Genomic DNA, 18682 nt, shown 5'->3' on the forward strand with positions numbered 1-18682 from the left:
CAGGCGGGCGGGCAGCACCCATGCATCGGATTGTCCGCTCGTTCCGCACGAAGTAGCTGGCTGCCTGGTACTCTGCGGATCCCACTCGCGTAGCACGACAATACGCTGAATCCCACTCGATTTGGGGGTGGAACACGCCAGGATTGGCCAATGCCAAAGCCAGTCCCCAGAATAGTCAAATCAAATCATCGACACCAGATATGGTCCGCCTCCCAACCCTGTCATCTCAGACAAGATTTGTTTGAGTCTCCGACGCTCGCGCTATTGCATTCACCTCCGGTTCACTTGGACTTTAAAGTACCACATGCAAGTGCATCCTGCTGGCTCACCTGGTAGCACGCATACGACGGAGGCTCGGTCCTTCACGCGGCCGATGCGGGTTTGAATCCGACCCGAGGTCCTTTGCTGCATGTCATCCACTCTCTCTCTCTCTCCCCACCTTTCCTGTGTGCCTACTGTCCTATGTAAATAAAGGTGAAAATGCCCCAAAAAATAATTATAATTTAAAAAAAGTACCACATGCAACATCTTGAATAATTCAGAGTCACTCTGTTTTTCCTCACATTAAATTCCTCTCATGAAATAACATTGTCTTATTCCATAGGAGGAGAAGAGACTGTCGGTGCAAAATTTCAGGTATGTTTTTGTTGTTTGTTTTTCATATTTCATTCAATCAATTGGAAATATAAACTAATGCTATAGTGGTGTTCACTCACCTACATTTTTGCTGAACATTTGTAGTGCATGCATGCTCCTTGTTCAGAAGCGTTTTTTTATTTATTTATTTTTTCTTACACCAACCCCTGCCTTCCCATTTTCTCCCCAATTGTACTTGGCCAATTCTCCCAGCTGCCCTGCCCTGGACACTGCCCCACCCCCTCTGCCGATCTGGGGAGAGCCGTAGACACACACATGCTTCCACTGATACATGTGCAGTTGCCAGCCGTTTCTTTTCATCCAACAGCGGGGAGCTTTCCCCGGCAGGACGTAGCACGTGGGGAGGATCACACTATTCCCTCTAGTTCCCTTCCGCCCCGACCGACCAGAGGAGGCGCTAGTGCAGCGACCGGGACACATACCCTCATTCTGGCTTCCCACCCGCAGACACAGCCAATCATGCCTGTATGGACGCCCGACCAAGCCGGAGGTAACACGGGGGCGCGAACCTGCGACCCCCGTGTTGGTAGGCAGGGAATCTACCGGACCACACTACCCGGACCAGAAGCGTTGTTTGCCTTGAGCTGATTCGTGTGTTTTCCATTCCAGTAAACTTCTCAATGACTCCACATTCCACACCTCACTGCTGGCCTGCGCCCTGGAAGTGGTCATCGCAACCTATGGAGGTGCGTCTCTTTATTTGCTGCTTTTATACATGAACAGATGCAATCACACAGTGATTCTCAAATAGACATATTTGACCTAATCAGTAATACAGTATTCATACATTTGTACACTTGTAGTAGTAGTAGTAGTGTGACAGGCTGTAATTTGTGAATAGGGAGAGAGCCAGCTGAAACAGACTTGTGCTTCCCCTGGATACTGGACGTGTTCCAGCTAGCCGCCTTTGACTTCTACAAGGTCATCGAGAGCTTCATCAAGGCTGAGCCCACCCTGAGCAAAGATATGGTCAAACATCTGGAGAGCTGTGAACACAGAATCATGGAGAGCATTGCATGGAGGACGGTCAGTCTTGTCTCTCATCACCACTACAACATACTTGCATAATGCACATGTACTGTATATATACAGCATGATAGAGCTGTCACCCAGTGCATAATGCACATGTACTGTATATATACAGCGTAATAGAGCTGTCACCCAGTGCATAATGCACATGTACTGTATATATACAGCGTGATAGAGCTGTCACCCAGTGCATAATGCACATGTACTGTATATATACAGCATGATAGAGCTGTCACCCAGTGCATAATGCACATGTACTGTATATATACAGCGTGATAGAGCTGTCACCCAGTGCATAATGCACATGTACTGTATATATACAGCGTGATAGAGCTGTCACCCAGTGCATAATGCACATGTACTGTATATATACAGCATGATAGAGCTGTCACCCAGTGCATAATGCACATGTACTGTATATATACAGCGTGATAGAGCTGTCACCCAGTGCATAATGCATATGTACTGTATATATACAGCGTGATAGAGCTGTCACCCAGTGCATAATGCACATGTACTGTATATATACAGCGTGATAGAGCTGTCACCCAGTGCATAATGCACATGTACTGTATATATACAGCATGATAGAGCTGTCACCCAGTGCATAATGCACATGTACTGTATATATACAGCGTGATAGAGCTGTCACCCAGTGCATAATGCACATGTACTGTATATATACAGCGTGATAGAGCTGTCACCCAGTTTGAACAAAAGCATTAGCAGGAATTATTCAAATGTATTAAAAATGGCTACAGTTCAAGAATAGCAAACAACACATACATGCATAAAATCTACATAATCAGCACATAAACTATTATTTGGCTTGACAACATTGGCTTCACAATTACTGAACAGCACTTGTCAGATAAGGCATTTTCAACATCAAATGAACACAGCCTGCATATGACAAATGTCATGGTCATTGTTTTACAAACTCATTGCACACAATATGACAACAAAATCCAACAAATAATGTAAGGCCACTATCAATGCCACAGTACCCCTTAGCAAGGCACCTAACCCCAAACCACTCCAGAGGAGCTGCACTACATGTCTTTGTCTTCTTAAGTGTAAGTAAAGACTAGGGATGGCACGATACCACTTTCTCCATATCTGATCCGATACCACAACCTCGAGTATCTGCCGATACTGATATCAATCCGATCCGATCTTTATTCCCTAGATCAGGGGTCAGCAACCTATGGCACGGGTGCCACCTCTGGCACGCGAAGGGTTAACCACTGGCACGGCAGCGCACAGCAGCAATAAGTGCGCAATTGAGATTTTTTGTAGAAATGTTGAAGTGCCCTGCTGTCAAATGACCTACTTCACAGCCATTTGCAATTGTGCGGCATGTTATGTTATTTAGGATATTTAGGGTAGTGACCCACTCTCTGCCTCTGATTGGTTGCTTTCCATGGAAGCAGCAGAGCAATGCCACTATCTTACTTGATTGCTCAGCTGCTGCCATAGAAGGCAACCAATCAGAGGCAGAGAGTGGGTCACTACCGTAAATATCCTATATACATGGCTCTGGGCACTTTGGGCAGCAGAAAGCAGATGAAAAATGCCAGCGCCGAAGACAGAGAAGGACCGTGCTGTGTATATTGTATAGTGCTTTACTTCAATGTCCTGATTTTGGAAGGAATAACGTTAAATTTTGATGTGCGAGTCATTAATCTTGGTGTGGCACACCACTGATTGACAAGCAAAATTGAAAATGGCACTTCATATCAAAAAGGTTGCTGACCCCTGCCTTAGATCATACATGGGCAACATACGGCCCGTGGGCCGTATGCGGCCCGCGGGCGCCCCCTGTGTGGCCCGCGATGGAACTGCGCAGTGCACTTGAACGCAACATGCAATATACCTGCTGAATAAGTGTCCAAATGTTCATGTCATTCTGGGCAATACTCTTCTGTTATAGCATTTCAATCTGGAATATGGAATATCTTTCAATAATATTTATGACTAAAAGGCTAAAACTAATCTCATGTGTAAGAAATGACTGTTCTACATTGAAGTAGAAATTTAAATAATTAACTTGTTGGTTTTGGATTTATTTAGCTTCAAGAGTGCATTTTTGTTCGTGTGACCCTCAACACAGGCTTTGAGAATCCCGGGCCACTTTCTGATACTTATGCTTAAATTAACGCACTCATATTCTGGTTTATTTCAAGAAAAACATTTCGGCTAGTGGAAATTCTAATTGGCTGGTAACTTTAAAATCTAGCAGCCATATTGGCAGGTGGTGAAAAAAGTTAATTTCAAGCCCTGCAGGGAGAGCAGGTGGTGACATAGGAGTGAGTGAGGAAAAGGATCAAATATTGGTGGTTAAGACTGAATAATGACATCACAATTGTTAATTTAAATGAGTTATTCCTCTAAACCTGGCTTCAAATGCCCCAAATTTTTCGCGCTGGCGCCGTTCAGCCCTCAGCAAAATCTGGTAGCGAGGAATTTTTTTTGTGGCCCTCTCTATCATCAAAGTTGCCCATCCATGGGTTACGGCATGACAATATTTGTTCGGCCCCCGGCAACAATCTGGGTTTCTCATGTGGCCCCCCATGAAAAATAGTTGCCCACCCCTGCCCTAGATGAAAGGCTATATAGCCCAGAACATAGAATCAGACTTTGCGTCTTTGGGTTCTGAAAAGCGCTATATAAAATAAATGAATTATTATTATTATTCAGTAATGCACTAATGCTGCTTCTTTTTAAGCCTTCTTTCTCTCTCTCTCTCTCTCTCTCTCTCTCTCTCTCTCGCTCTCTCTCTCTCTCTCTCTCTCTCTCTCTCTCACACACACACACATACAGTCAGTCCCTGGTCTCCCCTACTTGTGTGAAACACTGGGGAGGGGAATTTACACATCAATGTGTTTGTAAACAGGGACACATGTGCTAATCTAGTTTTATTTGGCGTTTTCAAGGAAGATGCGACTTTTGGGATTAATTATAATGAAGGACTGACACATCGGCGTGTAGGAGGAGAGGACTTTATGATCGCTGCTGAGGCAACTTATTGGTGTGAGTGTTCATTAGGATTTACTTTGCCTCGCGTTCATCTGCCAGAAAGTGCGTAGATGTGACTTCACCTCTTGATGGGAATGGTAACATATTTATCGTGATATTGTGTTGTGTTGTGTGTTGTGCTGCTGAATTGACCGTGGCTCGTCTAGGTGTGTTTTTGTTTCTCACCTTAGCTTGTTGGAGTGGATCTCTCCCCTCTCGCTATTGCGGTCTAGTTGTTTGATTCAGCGACCTCGTATCAGGCAGTCTGCGGTGTTGACGTTTCCAACACTTAAATAGCCTACTCGCATCATATTAAAGTGCACTCAGTCATGCTGCTGCTGTGCTGCTCGCGTTGACACGTTCGTATCTCTCTTCCCCGTGACGGGCGGCGTGCATTTTACATGATAGTTTAGGCTAATGGATCGGATCGGATTCTACCTCTTTTCCCCCTCAGATATCCGATCCAGTGATTTTGGCCGGATCGGCTCTGATACCGAGTATCGGATCGGACCATCCCTAGTAAAGACCAGGGCCCAGTTGCACAAAGCACCTTAGGTTAAGATTCCTCTTAGAGTCAGAGTTAAGGTGTCCATAAAATAGAATCGGCTGCACAAATCACCCTTAAATCTTGTGCTTATGTTTTCCTTAAAATGTTTAACATTATGGAGAACATCTAAGGGTGTTTTGTGCAGCCAATTCTATTTTATGGACACCTTAACTCTGACTCTAAGGGGAATCTTAACCTAAGGTGCTTTGTGCAACTGGGCCCAGAGTCTTGTTTGATTTGATTTTGTTTGATTTGATTTTGTTTATTCATACACACACAAGAAATTTCACAATACAATAGCTTCATATACAACAATGATGCAGTGTGTACGAAAGGGTACCCCAAGGAAGCTACTAAAAGCTTATTAGAGGGGGCCCACAAATAATGCAAGAAATTAATGTCCAGAGGGTAGGGTATTGGTCATATACCCACCAGAACCAAAGACATAACCGGCAGACACAACAGTAAACAAGACAAAACAATAAAACAATAACAATCTCAAATATTATATTTATATATATATATTATATTATATACAACACATATACATATATATACATATATAATATACATATATAACACATATATATATAACATACCATATTACCATACCTATGTGCATTTAACGTTCTATACTTACGATTAAACATAATTGTCTCTTTTTAACAAGTTTGTTCCCTATTCTTCCACCCATGCCACTAAGGTGCTGGTAGATTTGGGATCATCTCAGTATGGTTCCCCTCCAGCAGTGTTCTGACACGATCTGTCTCACTGGCTGCCTCTGTCCTAGGCTGCTGGAGAAGTAGTAGATGAGCGGGTTGAGGCAGCAGTTGAAGCTGGCCAGTGACAGCACCACAGGGTGCACGGCCTTGGTCACCTTGGCCAGACTACAACTGGGCAACAGCCCCACATGAGTGAGAGTGTATCCCAGCAGGTTGATGTGGTAGGGAACGAAGCAGAGCAGGAAGACAGCCAGCACCCAGTAGATAATCATGAGCGCGTGCTTGCGAGCGCGTCGCCTGCAGCTGGCTCGGTGTGGCGGCTGGCGGAGCACCCTCAGCACGCTGCAGTAGCTGAAGAGAAGAAGTGCGGCGGGCAGCACAAAGCACCCCAGCACCAGGCCCAGGGCTGTCAGGATGAGGGTGCGCTGGCGCTGTGAGGACGGGTCCAGCAGGCAGGGTTGGTGTTGGCGGGCAGCAGCGGAGCGCAGCAGAGGCAGACCCACACTGAGCCCCAGCACCAAGCACCAGATCCCCCCACTGATCAGCTGTGCAGCACGCAGCCTGCGCGGCGTCAACGCCAGCCGGTGCACTACAGCAAAATAACGGTCCACAGCGATGCACACCAGGAAGAAGATGCCCCCATACAGGCTTATGTATTTGAGGGTGAAGGTGAGCTGGCAGTATGCAGCCCCAGGAGTCCAAGCGGAGGCATCACTTGTCTTGGAGTAAAAGGCCTGGGCCTTTTGGTGGTAGTAGTAGATTCTCAGTGGTAGAGAGATCACAAAAAAGAAATCGGCAGCGGACAGGTTGGCCATGTAGATGGCTGTGCTGGTTAGGGTGCAGGGAGAGAGCCACACTCTGCGCAGAGCCAGGCTGTTGGTGGCCAGCCCCAGCAGAAAGATGATGCTGTAAGACACTTGATAGAAGGTGAAGCGGTAGCTGGTGTCCACAGTGCAGTTGGACGGAGGGGAGAAAGGCTTGGCTGCCACATCGGTCATGTTCCACGGCTCCATGCCTCGAATAAGATTTGCTGTTCCAGCCTTTATCACAGTGTCTCCCTCATGTCTGGAGGAAATGAGCTAGGTTGAAGTGAATATAACGTGGGATGAACATATCCAGTACCTGCTGCCTGCCTGAGCAGTTAAACCTGTGACAAATAAAGACTTAATGAACTCAAAATGTCTGCAGTTTTATGGAGTGTAAATTTGCTGGTGACATACTGTATATACAGGACTGCTGCTGGCACAACTGAATTGTGTTTGATATGTGAGATTCTGTCAACAAAGTTTTAACTGCAACTTCCCACTCGTAAAAAAAAAAGAAAAAAAAAGGGCTAACTCACACACACCTGGTTACATTACATGGAAATTTCCACTCCGTAATAATAAAGGGTAGGACCTGGCAGAGAGCTCCCAGTATTATATCAGTACTGATACAGTAATGATATTCAGTATTATCTCAGTACTGATAATGACATGCAGTATTATCTCAGTACTGATAATGACATGCAGTATTATCTCAGTACTGATAATGACATGCAGTATTATCTCAGTACTGATAATGATATGCAGTATTATCTCAGTACTGATAATGATATGCAGTATTATCTCAGTACTGATAATGATATGCAGTATTATCTCAGTACTGATAATGATATGCAGTATTATCTCAGTACTGAAGATATTCAGTATTATCTCAGTATGATATAATTAAGCAATATAGCATGAGAGCAAGTGTGTTGTGCGGCCTCGTGGGATAACAGCTTATCAGCGGGATATATTCCACAACACCACGCAGCTCGAGTGCTATATTGCTTTTATAAAACGGTTTCCAAGTATAATAATATAATAATAATAATACTATAAGTCCGACTGGCATGGTATTCTGATAGAGTCAGTTGAAACACTACTGTAAGGCGGGACCGCAAGAACGTGCGGGTGATTTGATTGGATCGTTCTGGAGACTGAAGTTGACATTGGCCAATCCTGGCGCTTGCTGAGAAGCTGAGAGCTTTCTGGAAAGCCGACAGGCAGCTCGAGCGCAGCGCTGCATCCTCAGCGCTTGCTGAGAAGCTGAGTGCTTTCTGCAAAGCCTGACACCAACTAACGTTACGGGGTTAAATGCAGGGTTAACAGCCTTTTTTTTGCAAAGAAGACATTAGCCCGCATCTATTCTTGTACAAAACATAATTTTCTGCAAAGTATTAGTAAAGTTATAAGCGAAGATCGTTTCACAAGGATCTGACAGCTGTCTCCGCCATTTGTTTTTTTTGAGGTAACCAAAGGCTTTTAGTAAGAGAGTTGCCATGGCAACCAATAACCCATGGCCATGGGTTATTGGAGTGGGTTATTGGAATTATACAATGGCTGTGAACCAATCAGATTGCTTGATTTGAGAGAGCCGTTTTATAATACTCAGTATTATTACTTGTGATTCCAGTCTGTTGATGTTCAGCAGGAGTTTGAATCTATGATGCTGCAGTAGTGCACACACACTAGTGCTGATCTAACTGCAATATAGCTGTCTATCAGTTCACGCCACAGGCTAGAGTCAATTTGCTCTTGCGCACGCACGTACACGTGTGTGCACACACACACACTCATGTATAGTACAACAACCTGCACACTCCTTGCGGCCAGTTACCATAAGTCCTAATGTCAACAAATCATATGTGTAAGGATAGGGTTTGCAATGTATTATAGTATTTCACAGGGATACTACAGCTTTGAATGAATTGCGAAAGTAACTTCATAACTGTGTTATTGATCATACCCGTTTTAGTATTACACAGTGCTGCATTTTGCATACTTCTCCCACAAGAGACATGTGCTTACTCGCTTAGCTTACCCTGCTTTCACCATTCTTTCCGTCAGCAGAGCGCTGCTGCTGATGATGATGATGACTAAACCCTGTTAGACCCTGAAGCTGCTCAGCAGGAATGTAGTAACCCGCAGCTCATACAAGATGGAACAAATTTGACTTGCACTTGGGCTGATTTAGTAACTTGAAAATGAACTCTGGTCTGTGAATTAGAGGGAAGTATTAAAGTTCCCTCATAGCCCACAGATACTATACAGTAGGTATTTCTTACTCTTCCTAGATTGTCTACATAAATGACAAATCATTTAGAGAAGGCCCTTAGTTGGCAGTGCTAATCCCTATTTGTGGTTAAGAGACCACACCTGTCAGCTTGTAACCACCCAGCATTTGAAGCTGATTGACTCATTGGGGATTCATGGTATTGCCCAGCCAGTCTCCTACCTGTTTGCCCTCTTAGTAACTGCATGACTAAGTCAATATGTCCGGTGGCAGCCAGAGAAAGTGACGTATGTGAACAACTGATAACCCTCTGTTAATGTAAATATCTTTTCTCTACACCCCACTCTACCAACCAGGAAACTGAACAACAATCAAACAAATTTCAAAGTTAATATCCTTTTTTTTAATTCACTTTCATTATTTACAAAGGCTGTTATAGAACATGTTTATCTGTAAAGTGCTTAGACTTGTCTTTGGTATGCCACAAATATTTAAACACTACACAATACACTAAAATACAGAGCTGTAATACTGGTTGAGTGTTGCCATTCCTAAAGCAAGGGAATCTGCTCAGGGGCTTAAGGTGACACTGATTTGAAGCACCATGCATCAAAGTATTGCCTATACATCTGTGTCCACAAATTCCCATCCACAATTTCAAATCTATTCCCTAATAGAATTAACGAAAGTTTTAATGTGAAAGATTCCTCTCCACCTCATGTGTTGTAATTTAGTATTCAATACAGGTAAATTTCCACCTCCCACTGAGCCAGGTGATGTCTGCTTGCTTTTAAAATATTGACATGTGATTGGTCAGTTCTGAGACAGCCATATTTGATTGTTGCTGCTTGATTTTAATTGACTGGCTTGAGTGTAATCTGTGTTGGATTTCTTACCTTGATTAAGGCAATTTAATTTACAACACTTTTTTTTTACTTTAATGTTGTCTCTTTTCACTTGTACCACTGCTATATGAATTATTATTAATGAATCGGTTGAGTAATAGTCTGTGCTTTCACACTGGCGCTCCGGTACCGTTCCAGAGCACACTGGTCCCCAAATTGACCCCAGGTCCGGAACATTTGATGAGTGTGAATGTTGCATTCCTGTCACGGTTCCCCGTTTCACGCCCGGTCACGGAACGGGGAACCGTGACAGGGTCCACTTGAAAAGCTGCTCTGGGGAACGCTTTGGCGTGCCCGCGAATGTGAACGCCAACTGTACCGAACCACATAGACAACACACGGGCGAGGATACACTCCAGGCATAGTTGATGATGCAAGTGTACTCTGCAAGTGTTCCATTCCATTCCCGAGCGCGGAAGAGATTTTGTAATGTGACAGCTGACCAGTGGGGGAGAGGGGAGGGGGCCAATCGTACTCCTCTGTGCTGTCCAGTAGATGGGAGTGGCTCCTTAGAAACCACAGTGTCTTTACTTTGTTTCTGTGTTGTCATGGAGCATCCTGTAGGTAGGCCACCCTACTGCCATCTGCACCTGGTTCACCAGCAATGTTAATGCTCATGAAATCATTGATCATGTCACATGATATAGTTGACGTTACACTACTGTAGAGTCCTCATTAAAGGCTTTAGCTCTCAGGGGCAGGGTCCTCAGGCTGTTAGGCGTAGTATCATCACTAAAGGCTTTAGCTCTCAGGGGCAGGGCCCTCAGGCTCAGGCTGTTAGGCGTAGTATTAGGACTGCTTTGTGGTGTGGTGTCCATCAGCAGTCTGGCAAAAAGCTTGCCACTACTGTGCTGTGCAGCCATGGACTTGCGTTTGATGGAGGCCTGAATGGTCTCTGAGGTGAAGTAGTAAATGACAGGGTCAAAGCAGCAGTTGGTCACTGCTATGCACAGAGCAATGGGATAGATCGTTCTGACCACTGATTCTGCTTTGCATCCTCCTAGGACTTTGGTCCGCACCAGGGCATAGAAGATGAGATTGACATTGTAGGGGATGAAACAGAAGCAGAAGATGAGTAGATGCACGGTGATCATCCGTAAGATCTTTGTCTTGGTGAGCTGGCCTCCACGGCTGATGGTTTCGGGATTCCTCAGCGTCTGAAGGACCCTGACTGAGCAGAAGACATTGAGCATCAGTGGGATCAGGAAGCCCGCTGTCTCAATTAACATGACCACCTTGGACAGCTCCGCCTTCCACTGCTTCTTGGAGAAGTTCTCAAAGCAGTAGATGGAGGAAGAGTTGCTGTGTTGATTTTTGGCTGAAGTGGTGTCCAAAAGGAATCCTGATGGTAAACTGCCAGACAGAACTATGATCCACACGGCACAGCAGGCCAGTTTGGCATTCCTCTTGGTGCGAATTGCCTGGGAGCGGAATGGGTGCACAATGGCCAGGAAGCGGTCGACACTGATGCAGGTGAGGAAGAGGATGCTGCCGTACATGTTGGTGTAGAAGAGTGACACAGAGAGCTGGCACGCCACCGTGCCAAACGGCCAGTCTCTCTTATTGAAGTAAAATATCCGAAAAGGCAGGGTGAGAACAAAGAGCATGTCCGAAACCACAAGATTCATCATGTAAGTTGTGGTCTCATTGCGCAGCTTTAATGTACAGGCAAAAATATATGCAGCAGCCATGTTGAAGAGAAGTCCAACTACAAACACCAGGCTGAACACTGTGCTGTAGAGGGGGTACTTAAATTCATCGCTCCTATTGCACATGGCTAGTGGGCTTGATTCCAGAGTGCTGATATTGATGTTATCAGTGCTATTATACATCCTTGCAGTGAGTTGGTGGTTTTGGAACATAAACAAAGCCACAATGTTCTGCTCAGTTGAATTTATCTCTTAAGAATATCGGAGCACTTCATTTTTTCTCAGTTGTAAAATTACCAGTTGAACTCATTTAGCCCCCCATGGGTTATGGGCTGGAAGAATTGACATTGCATGAGTACAGGCAAAAGGCAGTCACCAAATACTTTGAAGAGGTCTGAGTTAATGTCTAATTTGATGTTATGTGGCATCGAGGAGAGAAGAAACCACTCCTTGTAATACCTGTATTGGTATCCAAAGTCGTTAAGACAATCCTCAACCTTAATTCCTCCTTGAATGTTGTCCACTGGTTCTAGTAATCCTTATGCAGTTTTGCTTCTTCTTCCAGAGTTGAAATGTCTGTTCCCTTAGAGAGAAGATTCACGTGCTCCTTCTCAAGTGTGAGTGGTCAAGTGGTTCTTTCCTTCTGCTTTTTTCCTTGTCTGTTCCTGCAGCAGCCCCTGTGGACATGGTGCTTCTCACGCTTATGTTCTAGAGGTTTCTTTCGTTTCCTGCCTGTAGTGTCCGCTATGCAGAAACCCACAGCAGGCTGCTTATCACAGGCTCTAACACAAAGTATCCACCAGACTGCTGAGGCACAGAGGGAGGAGCATCTCCCAGAGTCAAAGTCCTCCCATCGCTGCCTTGTTTAAGCAGTCACCTGTAATCTGAACAGAGACAGGCGTGGCCCATATTGTTTTTTGATTTTCTATTTAAATTGCAAGAGAATGAAGAACTTTGAAATGGGGTTCTTGACTGCCACAGATGCATTTCGATCAACCCACCAAGACATCAAAGTATTTTTGTGTCCAGTAGAAGATTGGATTACAAGATGTCATTAACGACCTGCTATTGCATAATAGCCTAATTAAATTGTCTTGATTTGATTAGCTTTTTGGGGGGGGCTTGTCAGGTGTTTTGATTATAAACGGGTAACAATTTGTAGGGACAAGAAAGGCTGATAAACGGTGAATCAGGCAATTTCATGTCACGATTTTGTTCAGCATAATTGATGTAGTCCTGTCAATGTCAGTATCCATTGCAACAAGTCATACTCATCTTAACCACCTGGCATACTTTTGAAATGTGTCAAGGGCGTCAGCAGGGCGCAGCGAGAATGAAGGGGAATGTGCTAATGACAAGTCTGTACCTGCACTGCAGACTTGCTGTGTGAGTAATAGTAAAGCCCACCCAGCAGTCTGTACCTGCACTGCAGACTTGCTGTGTGAGCGAGAGTAAAGCCCACCCAGCAGTCTTTACCTGTACTACAGACTTGCTGTGTGAGCGAGAGTAAAGCCCACCCAGCAGTCTGTACCTGCACTGCACTGCAAGTCTGTTTCCGTATGGTGTTCCATCATTGCAAAACGTTCAATGTCAGACAAATATAGCATGTTTGCTCACAATTTTTGTACAACTTGACTATTGGCACTTGTTTGCATTGTGAGTAGGTGTTCGTTCGTGTAGAAGCTCTGGTTTGACTGGTTTAGTTGAATTCATCAGGCTCATCGAATTCGTAGCAGGGCCACCACATGCAGGTGCAAGTCTTGACCCGGGAGTAGACATTGTCACAAGCTGTTTCGTCCAGCCTTGGGACGGAATCAACTAATCTCGTATCAGCAGTGTTGGGACAATTTTGTCCTTTCATCCAAAGTTTGTTTGCCGAATCAGTTTCTGTGTGTGTTTTTATAACAGCATTAATAAGTCACTCCACATGATTTAGATGTACTTTGAAGGAAGTCCATCATGACTCCTTGTTTGGTTAAATTAAAAATTATCTTTCTTCGTTAAATGTAAATGTTTGTGTCTCCCCAGGGCTCCCCTCTGTTTGAGCTGCTGAGACGGATGCTTGAGGAGGGTCCAGCTGAGCAGGTGGAGGCCCCTGCTGCTTTTAACCAGCCACTGCAGCACAACCACACCGCCGCTGACCTGTGAGTCTACATACACTATACACACCCATACACTAACACTAACCCTAACCTTTTTTTTTTACCTCACAAAAGTTCACGGAAGTAAGGTTCTGGATTAAGTAGCACTGTCGAGTTGCTGCAAAATGGGCCGTTTGTGATGTACTTTGAAAGGGTCAGATGTTTTTAAGAATCAAATTGTATATTATCAGCTTTATTTTATGCATTCAAACGTAGCACAAGCCCCCTTCTTGGCTGTTCATTGGCTAATGAGTCACGCATTTTTTACCTCTGCTGGCGCAAGTCTCTTACTAGATTGCTCTGACTAATTCTAATGATTAATCGGTTCTGCAAGTGTTGGGGGCTGACTGGAATTGACAAACTAGCTCTATACCACTTTCCTGGACTTTGAATGAGCATAATGAATAACTGCAATACCGGTACTTTACTGTAGGGCTGTGGATGTGGAGCTGCAAATTGGTGCTCAACTGTCTGATAATTTAGTGTTAACCATTTGATCTGATTTTGGTTTTTGACCCATGCTATCTATAAAATCCGACGATGACTCATATTATGACCCTTCCTCTCTGTAGCTTTACATCCTTTTCACTTTTAATGGAAAGTTTCACTCCTAAATGACTGCATACATATAATTTTATCTCTGCTAATGTTAAAGCTGTAATTGACGGAGCCCTTCTCGTTTGCCCCTGCAGGTATCTGTCCCCGATGCGTCCGAACCACCGCCTGGTGCCTCCCCAGAGCTCTCACCCTGCCCCTCAGGCTCCCAGCCAGAACCAGAACCCCGCACTCCCCAGGTCCACCTCTCTCACCAGCCAGAACCCCGCACTCCCCAGGTCCAACTCTCTCACCAGCCAGAACCCCGCACTCCCCAGGTCCAACTCTCTCAGCCTCTTCTACAAAAAATGTAAGATGTCATTTGAACTCCCGTCTGTAGTTTGTTTTTGATTTGGTTCTCATCAGAAGTGTGATTTTTTTTTTTTTTTTTACAAAAATTAATATGGTTCTGTAGCTTAAAGTCTTGAAAATCTTGATTAGTCACACTGTTCACCAAATATTTTTTGACAAATAACTTAATTTTGTGCTCAAGTTCAAAAATGTAAGTTAGTTGCTAAAATGGGAAGATTACGTATGACTAGTATTAATGGAACTATAGTCAGATGGATGTCAATTTGATTCTGACTGAGGGTGAAATAGGATGTTAACTTGCTAGTTAGCTGTTATCTACGATAGGTAAGCTCGCTACCTGCTGCAGTACTAAACTATGCCGGGCTCAAAATGCCACTGATGTGACTGAAACACTAGCTGGTTAGCAAGTATGAGTCATGCTGATTTTACTGATTTCAAAGTGCCACCCCTTTTTGAAATCCGTTGCCCGGTTGTTGAGAATTCAGCAAGGTAATGCACCTCCAGCCCCTCTGCCCCACAGAGAGAGCTCTGCCTCCAGCCCCTCTGCCCCACAGAGAGAGCTCTGCCTCCAGCCCCTCTGCCCCACAGAGAGAGCTCTGCCTCCAGCCCCTCTGCCCCACAGAGAGAGCTCTGCCTTCAGCCCCTCTGCCCCACAGAGAGAACTCTGCCTCCAGCCCCTCTGCCCCACAGAGAGAGCTCTATCCCTTCTGGCTAAGCTACGGAGGGACATCTTGGCCTGCGGGCCCCAAATTGGTCGGCCATGTCTTTGTGTTTGAGACAGAACATTAACCGTTAAACTGACTCGAGGGGGGCTTTAATGATTTATTGTATCAAATTAGTCATCATAACAGACAGTAAATTCAGGGAGTCTCGATTTCATTTGCTGACTGATTTGACTTGAATATTGCTATTAAGCAAAGACAAGAAAAAATGGCTATCATGTATCAGTGGATTTGCAGAAACTTAATTGGAAAAATACAACTAATTGGCCCATTTACTTTATTCACTACACAAATCCTTAATGTTTGTTTCCCAGTGGCCTTAATCTGAATTGCACTCATGCTTGTGTCCAACCGACTGGCCTACACGTGGCTGTGTCTAACTGCCTGGTGTCTGGTCTACCTGTAGTGTACCGACTGGCCTACACGTGGCTGTGTCTAACTGCCTGGTGTCTGGTCTACCTGTAGTGTACCGACTGGCCTACACGTGGCTGTGTCTAACTGCCTGGTGTCTGGTCTACCTGTAGTGTACCGACTGGCCTACACGTGGCTGTGTCTAACTGCCTGGTGTCTGGTCTACCTGTAGTGTACCGACTGGCCTACACGCGGCTGTGTCTAACTGCCTGGTGTCTGGTCTACCTGTAGTGTACCGACTGGCCTACACGCGGCTGTGTCTAACTGCCTGGTGTCTGGTCTACCTGTAGTGTACCGACTGGCCTACACGTGGCTGTGTCTAACTGCCTGGTGTCTGGTCTACCTGTAGTGTACCGACTGGCCTACACGTGGCTATGTCTAACTGCCTGGTGTCTGGTCTACCTGTAGTGTACCGACTGGCCTACACGCGGCTGTGTCTAACTGCCTGGTGTCTGGTCTACCTGTAGTGTACCGACTGGCCTACACACGGCTGTGTCTAACTGCCTGGTGTCTGGTCTACCTGTAGTGTACCGACTGGCCTACACGCGGCTATGTCTAACTGCCTGGTGTCTGGTCTACCTGTAGTGTACCGACTGGCCTACACGCAGCTGTGTCTAACTGCCTGGTGTCTGGTCTACCTGTAGTGTACCGACTGGCCTACACGCGGCTGAAGATGCTCTGCTCCTACCTGCTGTCTTCCCACCCTGACCTGGAGCCCATCATGTGGACATTGTTCCAGCACACTCTGCAGCACGAGTACGAGCTGATGAGAGACCGGCACCTGGACCAGGTAAACCCCAACCTGACAATATACACACACACTCTCTCTCTCTCTCTCTCTCTCTCTCTCTCTCATCTTCTAATCTGTTTCTGTCTTTCACTCTCTCATTGTTTCTCTATTTCTTGTTCTCCCTCTCTCCCTCTCTCCCACTCCCTTATCATTACTTCTCATTGTTCTTATAGTTGATGATGTCAGCCATGTATGCCATATGTAAAGTGAAGAACGTTGATCTGCGCTTCAAGACCATTGTCACAGCATACAAGAACATGTCTAACACCCGTCAGGAGGTGAGGCGACCTTTTGAAATCCCTTGCCAAATGAGTCACTTGAGCTAACTCACCCGTTAGCTCAGTCTTCTGCTCTTCTGATCACGTCTAGATTTCAATTGTGATTGTCTCTTCTCACTCTCTTGGTTGCAGACCTTTAAGCAGGTGTTGATCTCTGAGGGACACTACGACTCCATCATCGTCTTCTACAACCAGGTGTTCATGCAGAAGCTGAAAACCAACATCCTGCAGTACGCCTCTACCAGGGTGAGACACTTCCCCAGTGAGGGACTAGAATATTACATCATCACATGTTAATATGAGCACAATCTGATAAATGACACTGAATTAATATATTCACTTTTGTGTGCATGCATGTATGTGTTTCTCTCTCTCTCTCTAGCCCCCGACCCTCTCTCCAATCCCACAAATCCCATGCAGCCCTTACAAGTTCCCCAGCTCCCCTCTGCGTGTGCCTGGCAGTAACAATGTGTACATCTCCCCCCTGAAAAGCCATCGCATGTCCCCAGGGATCATGACCCCTCGCTCCAGGTCAGTTCTCTGCTCCCCCCCCCCCCCTTTTTTTTCTTTCTTTCTTTCTTTCTTTCTTTCTTTCTTTCTTTCTTTCTTTCTTTCTTTCTTTCACATTTCGTTTGTTTTATACTCATATGGCAATTTTACATCCAGAAAACTTAAAGCAGCTGCGAGCAAGATTTTCGATTGTTATTAAACAGTCTAAATTTAATATCGATGCATCACATCTTACCTGTAATAGTAGACGATACCAACGCAGAGTAGTCTTGCTTGAACCCCGAGTGAATCGGCCAGTGCTAGTCTGTCTGTGGCCAGGGCAGATCAGGAAGTGAAATGAAACGGTTTGCAGCAGCCACTTCGGCCATAACCACAAAATAACTTCCAAAAAACCTGTTAGAATATAACGAGAGATGTTCGCAAGAGTATGCATGGCGTTCTCCTTGTTTATGGTCTGTTGCTAGGCAGAACGAACGGGGGAAGGCAGGCAGCTGCGTTTCACTTCCGGGTTTATCCAGTCCGCCGGTAGGCAGATAGAGAGAGAGAGAGCCCCCTGGTGAGGCGAGGTTAGACATACACAGACTTCATCAAGAGAGCAATCTCCGATTCACACGGCTTTGGTCTCAGCTACTATTATAGGTAAGATGTGATGCATCAATATTGTAATTATACTGTTTAATAACAATCAAAAATCTTGCTCGTAGCTGCTTTAAATGCATGACCGTTTACAATGCACACATCAAAATAAAAACATAGGACAAACATTGCTTTATAGTTTTTAATTTAAAGGTCTTCTTAAAAAGTAAAATGTTTTTTCTTCTTTCTTTAACCAGGGTTCCTGCGTGGGGTCTTAAAAGCATTAAAAAAGCATTGAATTTAATATTCTCAAAATAAGTCCTAAAACCCTAAAATCACTTTTTTCAGCTGACAACCAATGTACATCGGAGTTGAGTATTGTTGTTGATGGATTCAGGTGAAAATCCTGACATTTTAGTGCAAAATATTTGAATTGAACATATTTTATTATCTGTCTGAATAGAGACTGCCCTCTACAGGTTGAAATCCATTTTTTAAATTGAATTGTCCCATCAGTTGATCTTGGTCATTGCAACGTCAACAAGTCGAAGTTAGCCTGGGTAAACCCATCCCCCACGTGACCTGCTCTCAGACCTGTTCTCAGTCACTATGTGTGCTAGTGACTGGGAACTGAGAGAGCAGGTCACGTGGGGGCTGGGTTTACCTAGGCTAAGTCGAAGTCACCAAACCAACCCAAGCCACCCCTACACACACTGATACCTTCTTTGTGTGGTATAAGCCACTATTTTAAAATAACATCGTCCTTGAAATTGACTTTGAAA

At 44.9% G+C, this 18682-nt stretch overlaps 3 protein-coding genes across 3 annotated transcripts in view; 1 reads left to right on the plus strand and 2 right to left on the minus strand.

Moving 5' to 3' along the window:
- Positions 1-18682, plus strand: part of rb1 (retinoblastoma 1) — a 36407-nt gene that overhangs the window by 15614 nt on the left and 2111 nt on the right. Inside the window, exons 15-23 of the mRNA XM_083646823.1 lie at positions 605-636; positions 1267-1343; positions 1499-1683; positions 13595-13710; positions 14400-14611; positions 16391-16536; positions 16710-16814; positions 16947-17060; positions 17197-17345. Of these exons, the coding sequence (XP_083502949.1) occupies positions 605-636; positions 1267-1343; positions 1499-1683; positions 13595-13710; positions 14400-14611; positions 16391-16536; positions 16710-16814; positions 16947-17060; positions 17197-17345 (1136 nt within the window). The remainder of the gene's footprint in view (positions 1-604; positions 637-1266; positions 1344-1498; positions 1684-13594; positions 13711-14399; positions 14612-16390; positions 16537-16709; positions 16815-16946; positions 17061-17196; positions 17346-18682) is intronic.
- On the minus strand, positions 5973-6986 carry LOC310784121 (lysophosphatidic acid receptor 6; the record flags this gene model as incomplete). The annotated part of the gene is made up of 1 exon (XM_083645102.1): positions 5973-6986. The coding sequence occupies one exon, from the start codon at positions 6984-6986 to the stop codon at positions 5973-5975; it is 1014 nt and encodes a 337-aa protein (XP_083501228.1).
- lpar6b (lysophosphatidic acid receptor 6b) lies at positions 9449-12237 on the minus strand. Its single transcript, XM_083646831.1, has one exon. The coding sequence runs from the start codon at positions 11777-11779 to the stop codon at positions 10571-10573; it is 1209 nt and encodes a 402-aa protein (XP_083502957.1). The 5' UTR covers positions 11780-12237; the 3' UTR covers positions 9449-10570.

Source organism: Poromitra crassiceps, assembly GCF_964638095.1.
Source record: "Poromitra crassiceps genome assembly, chromosome: 1".
NCBI classification, from domain to species: domain Eukaryota; kingdom Metazoa; phylum Chordata; class Actinopteri; order Beryciformes; family Melamphaidae; genus Poromitra; species Poromitra crassiceps.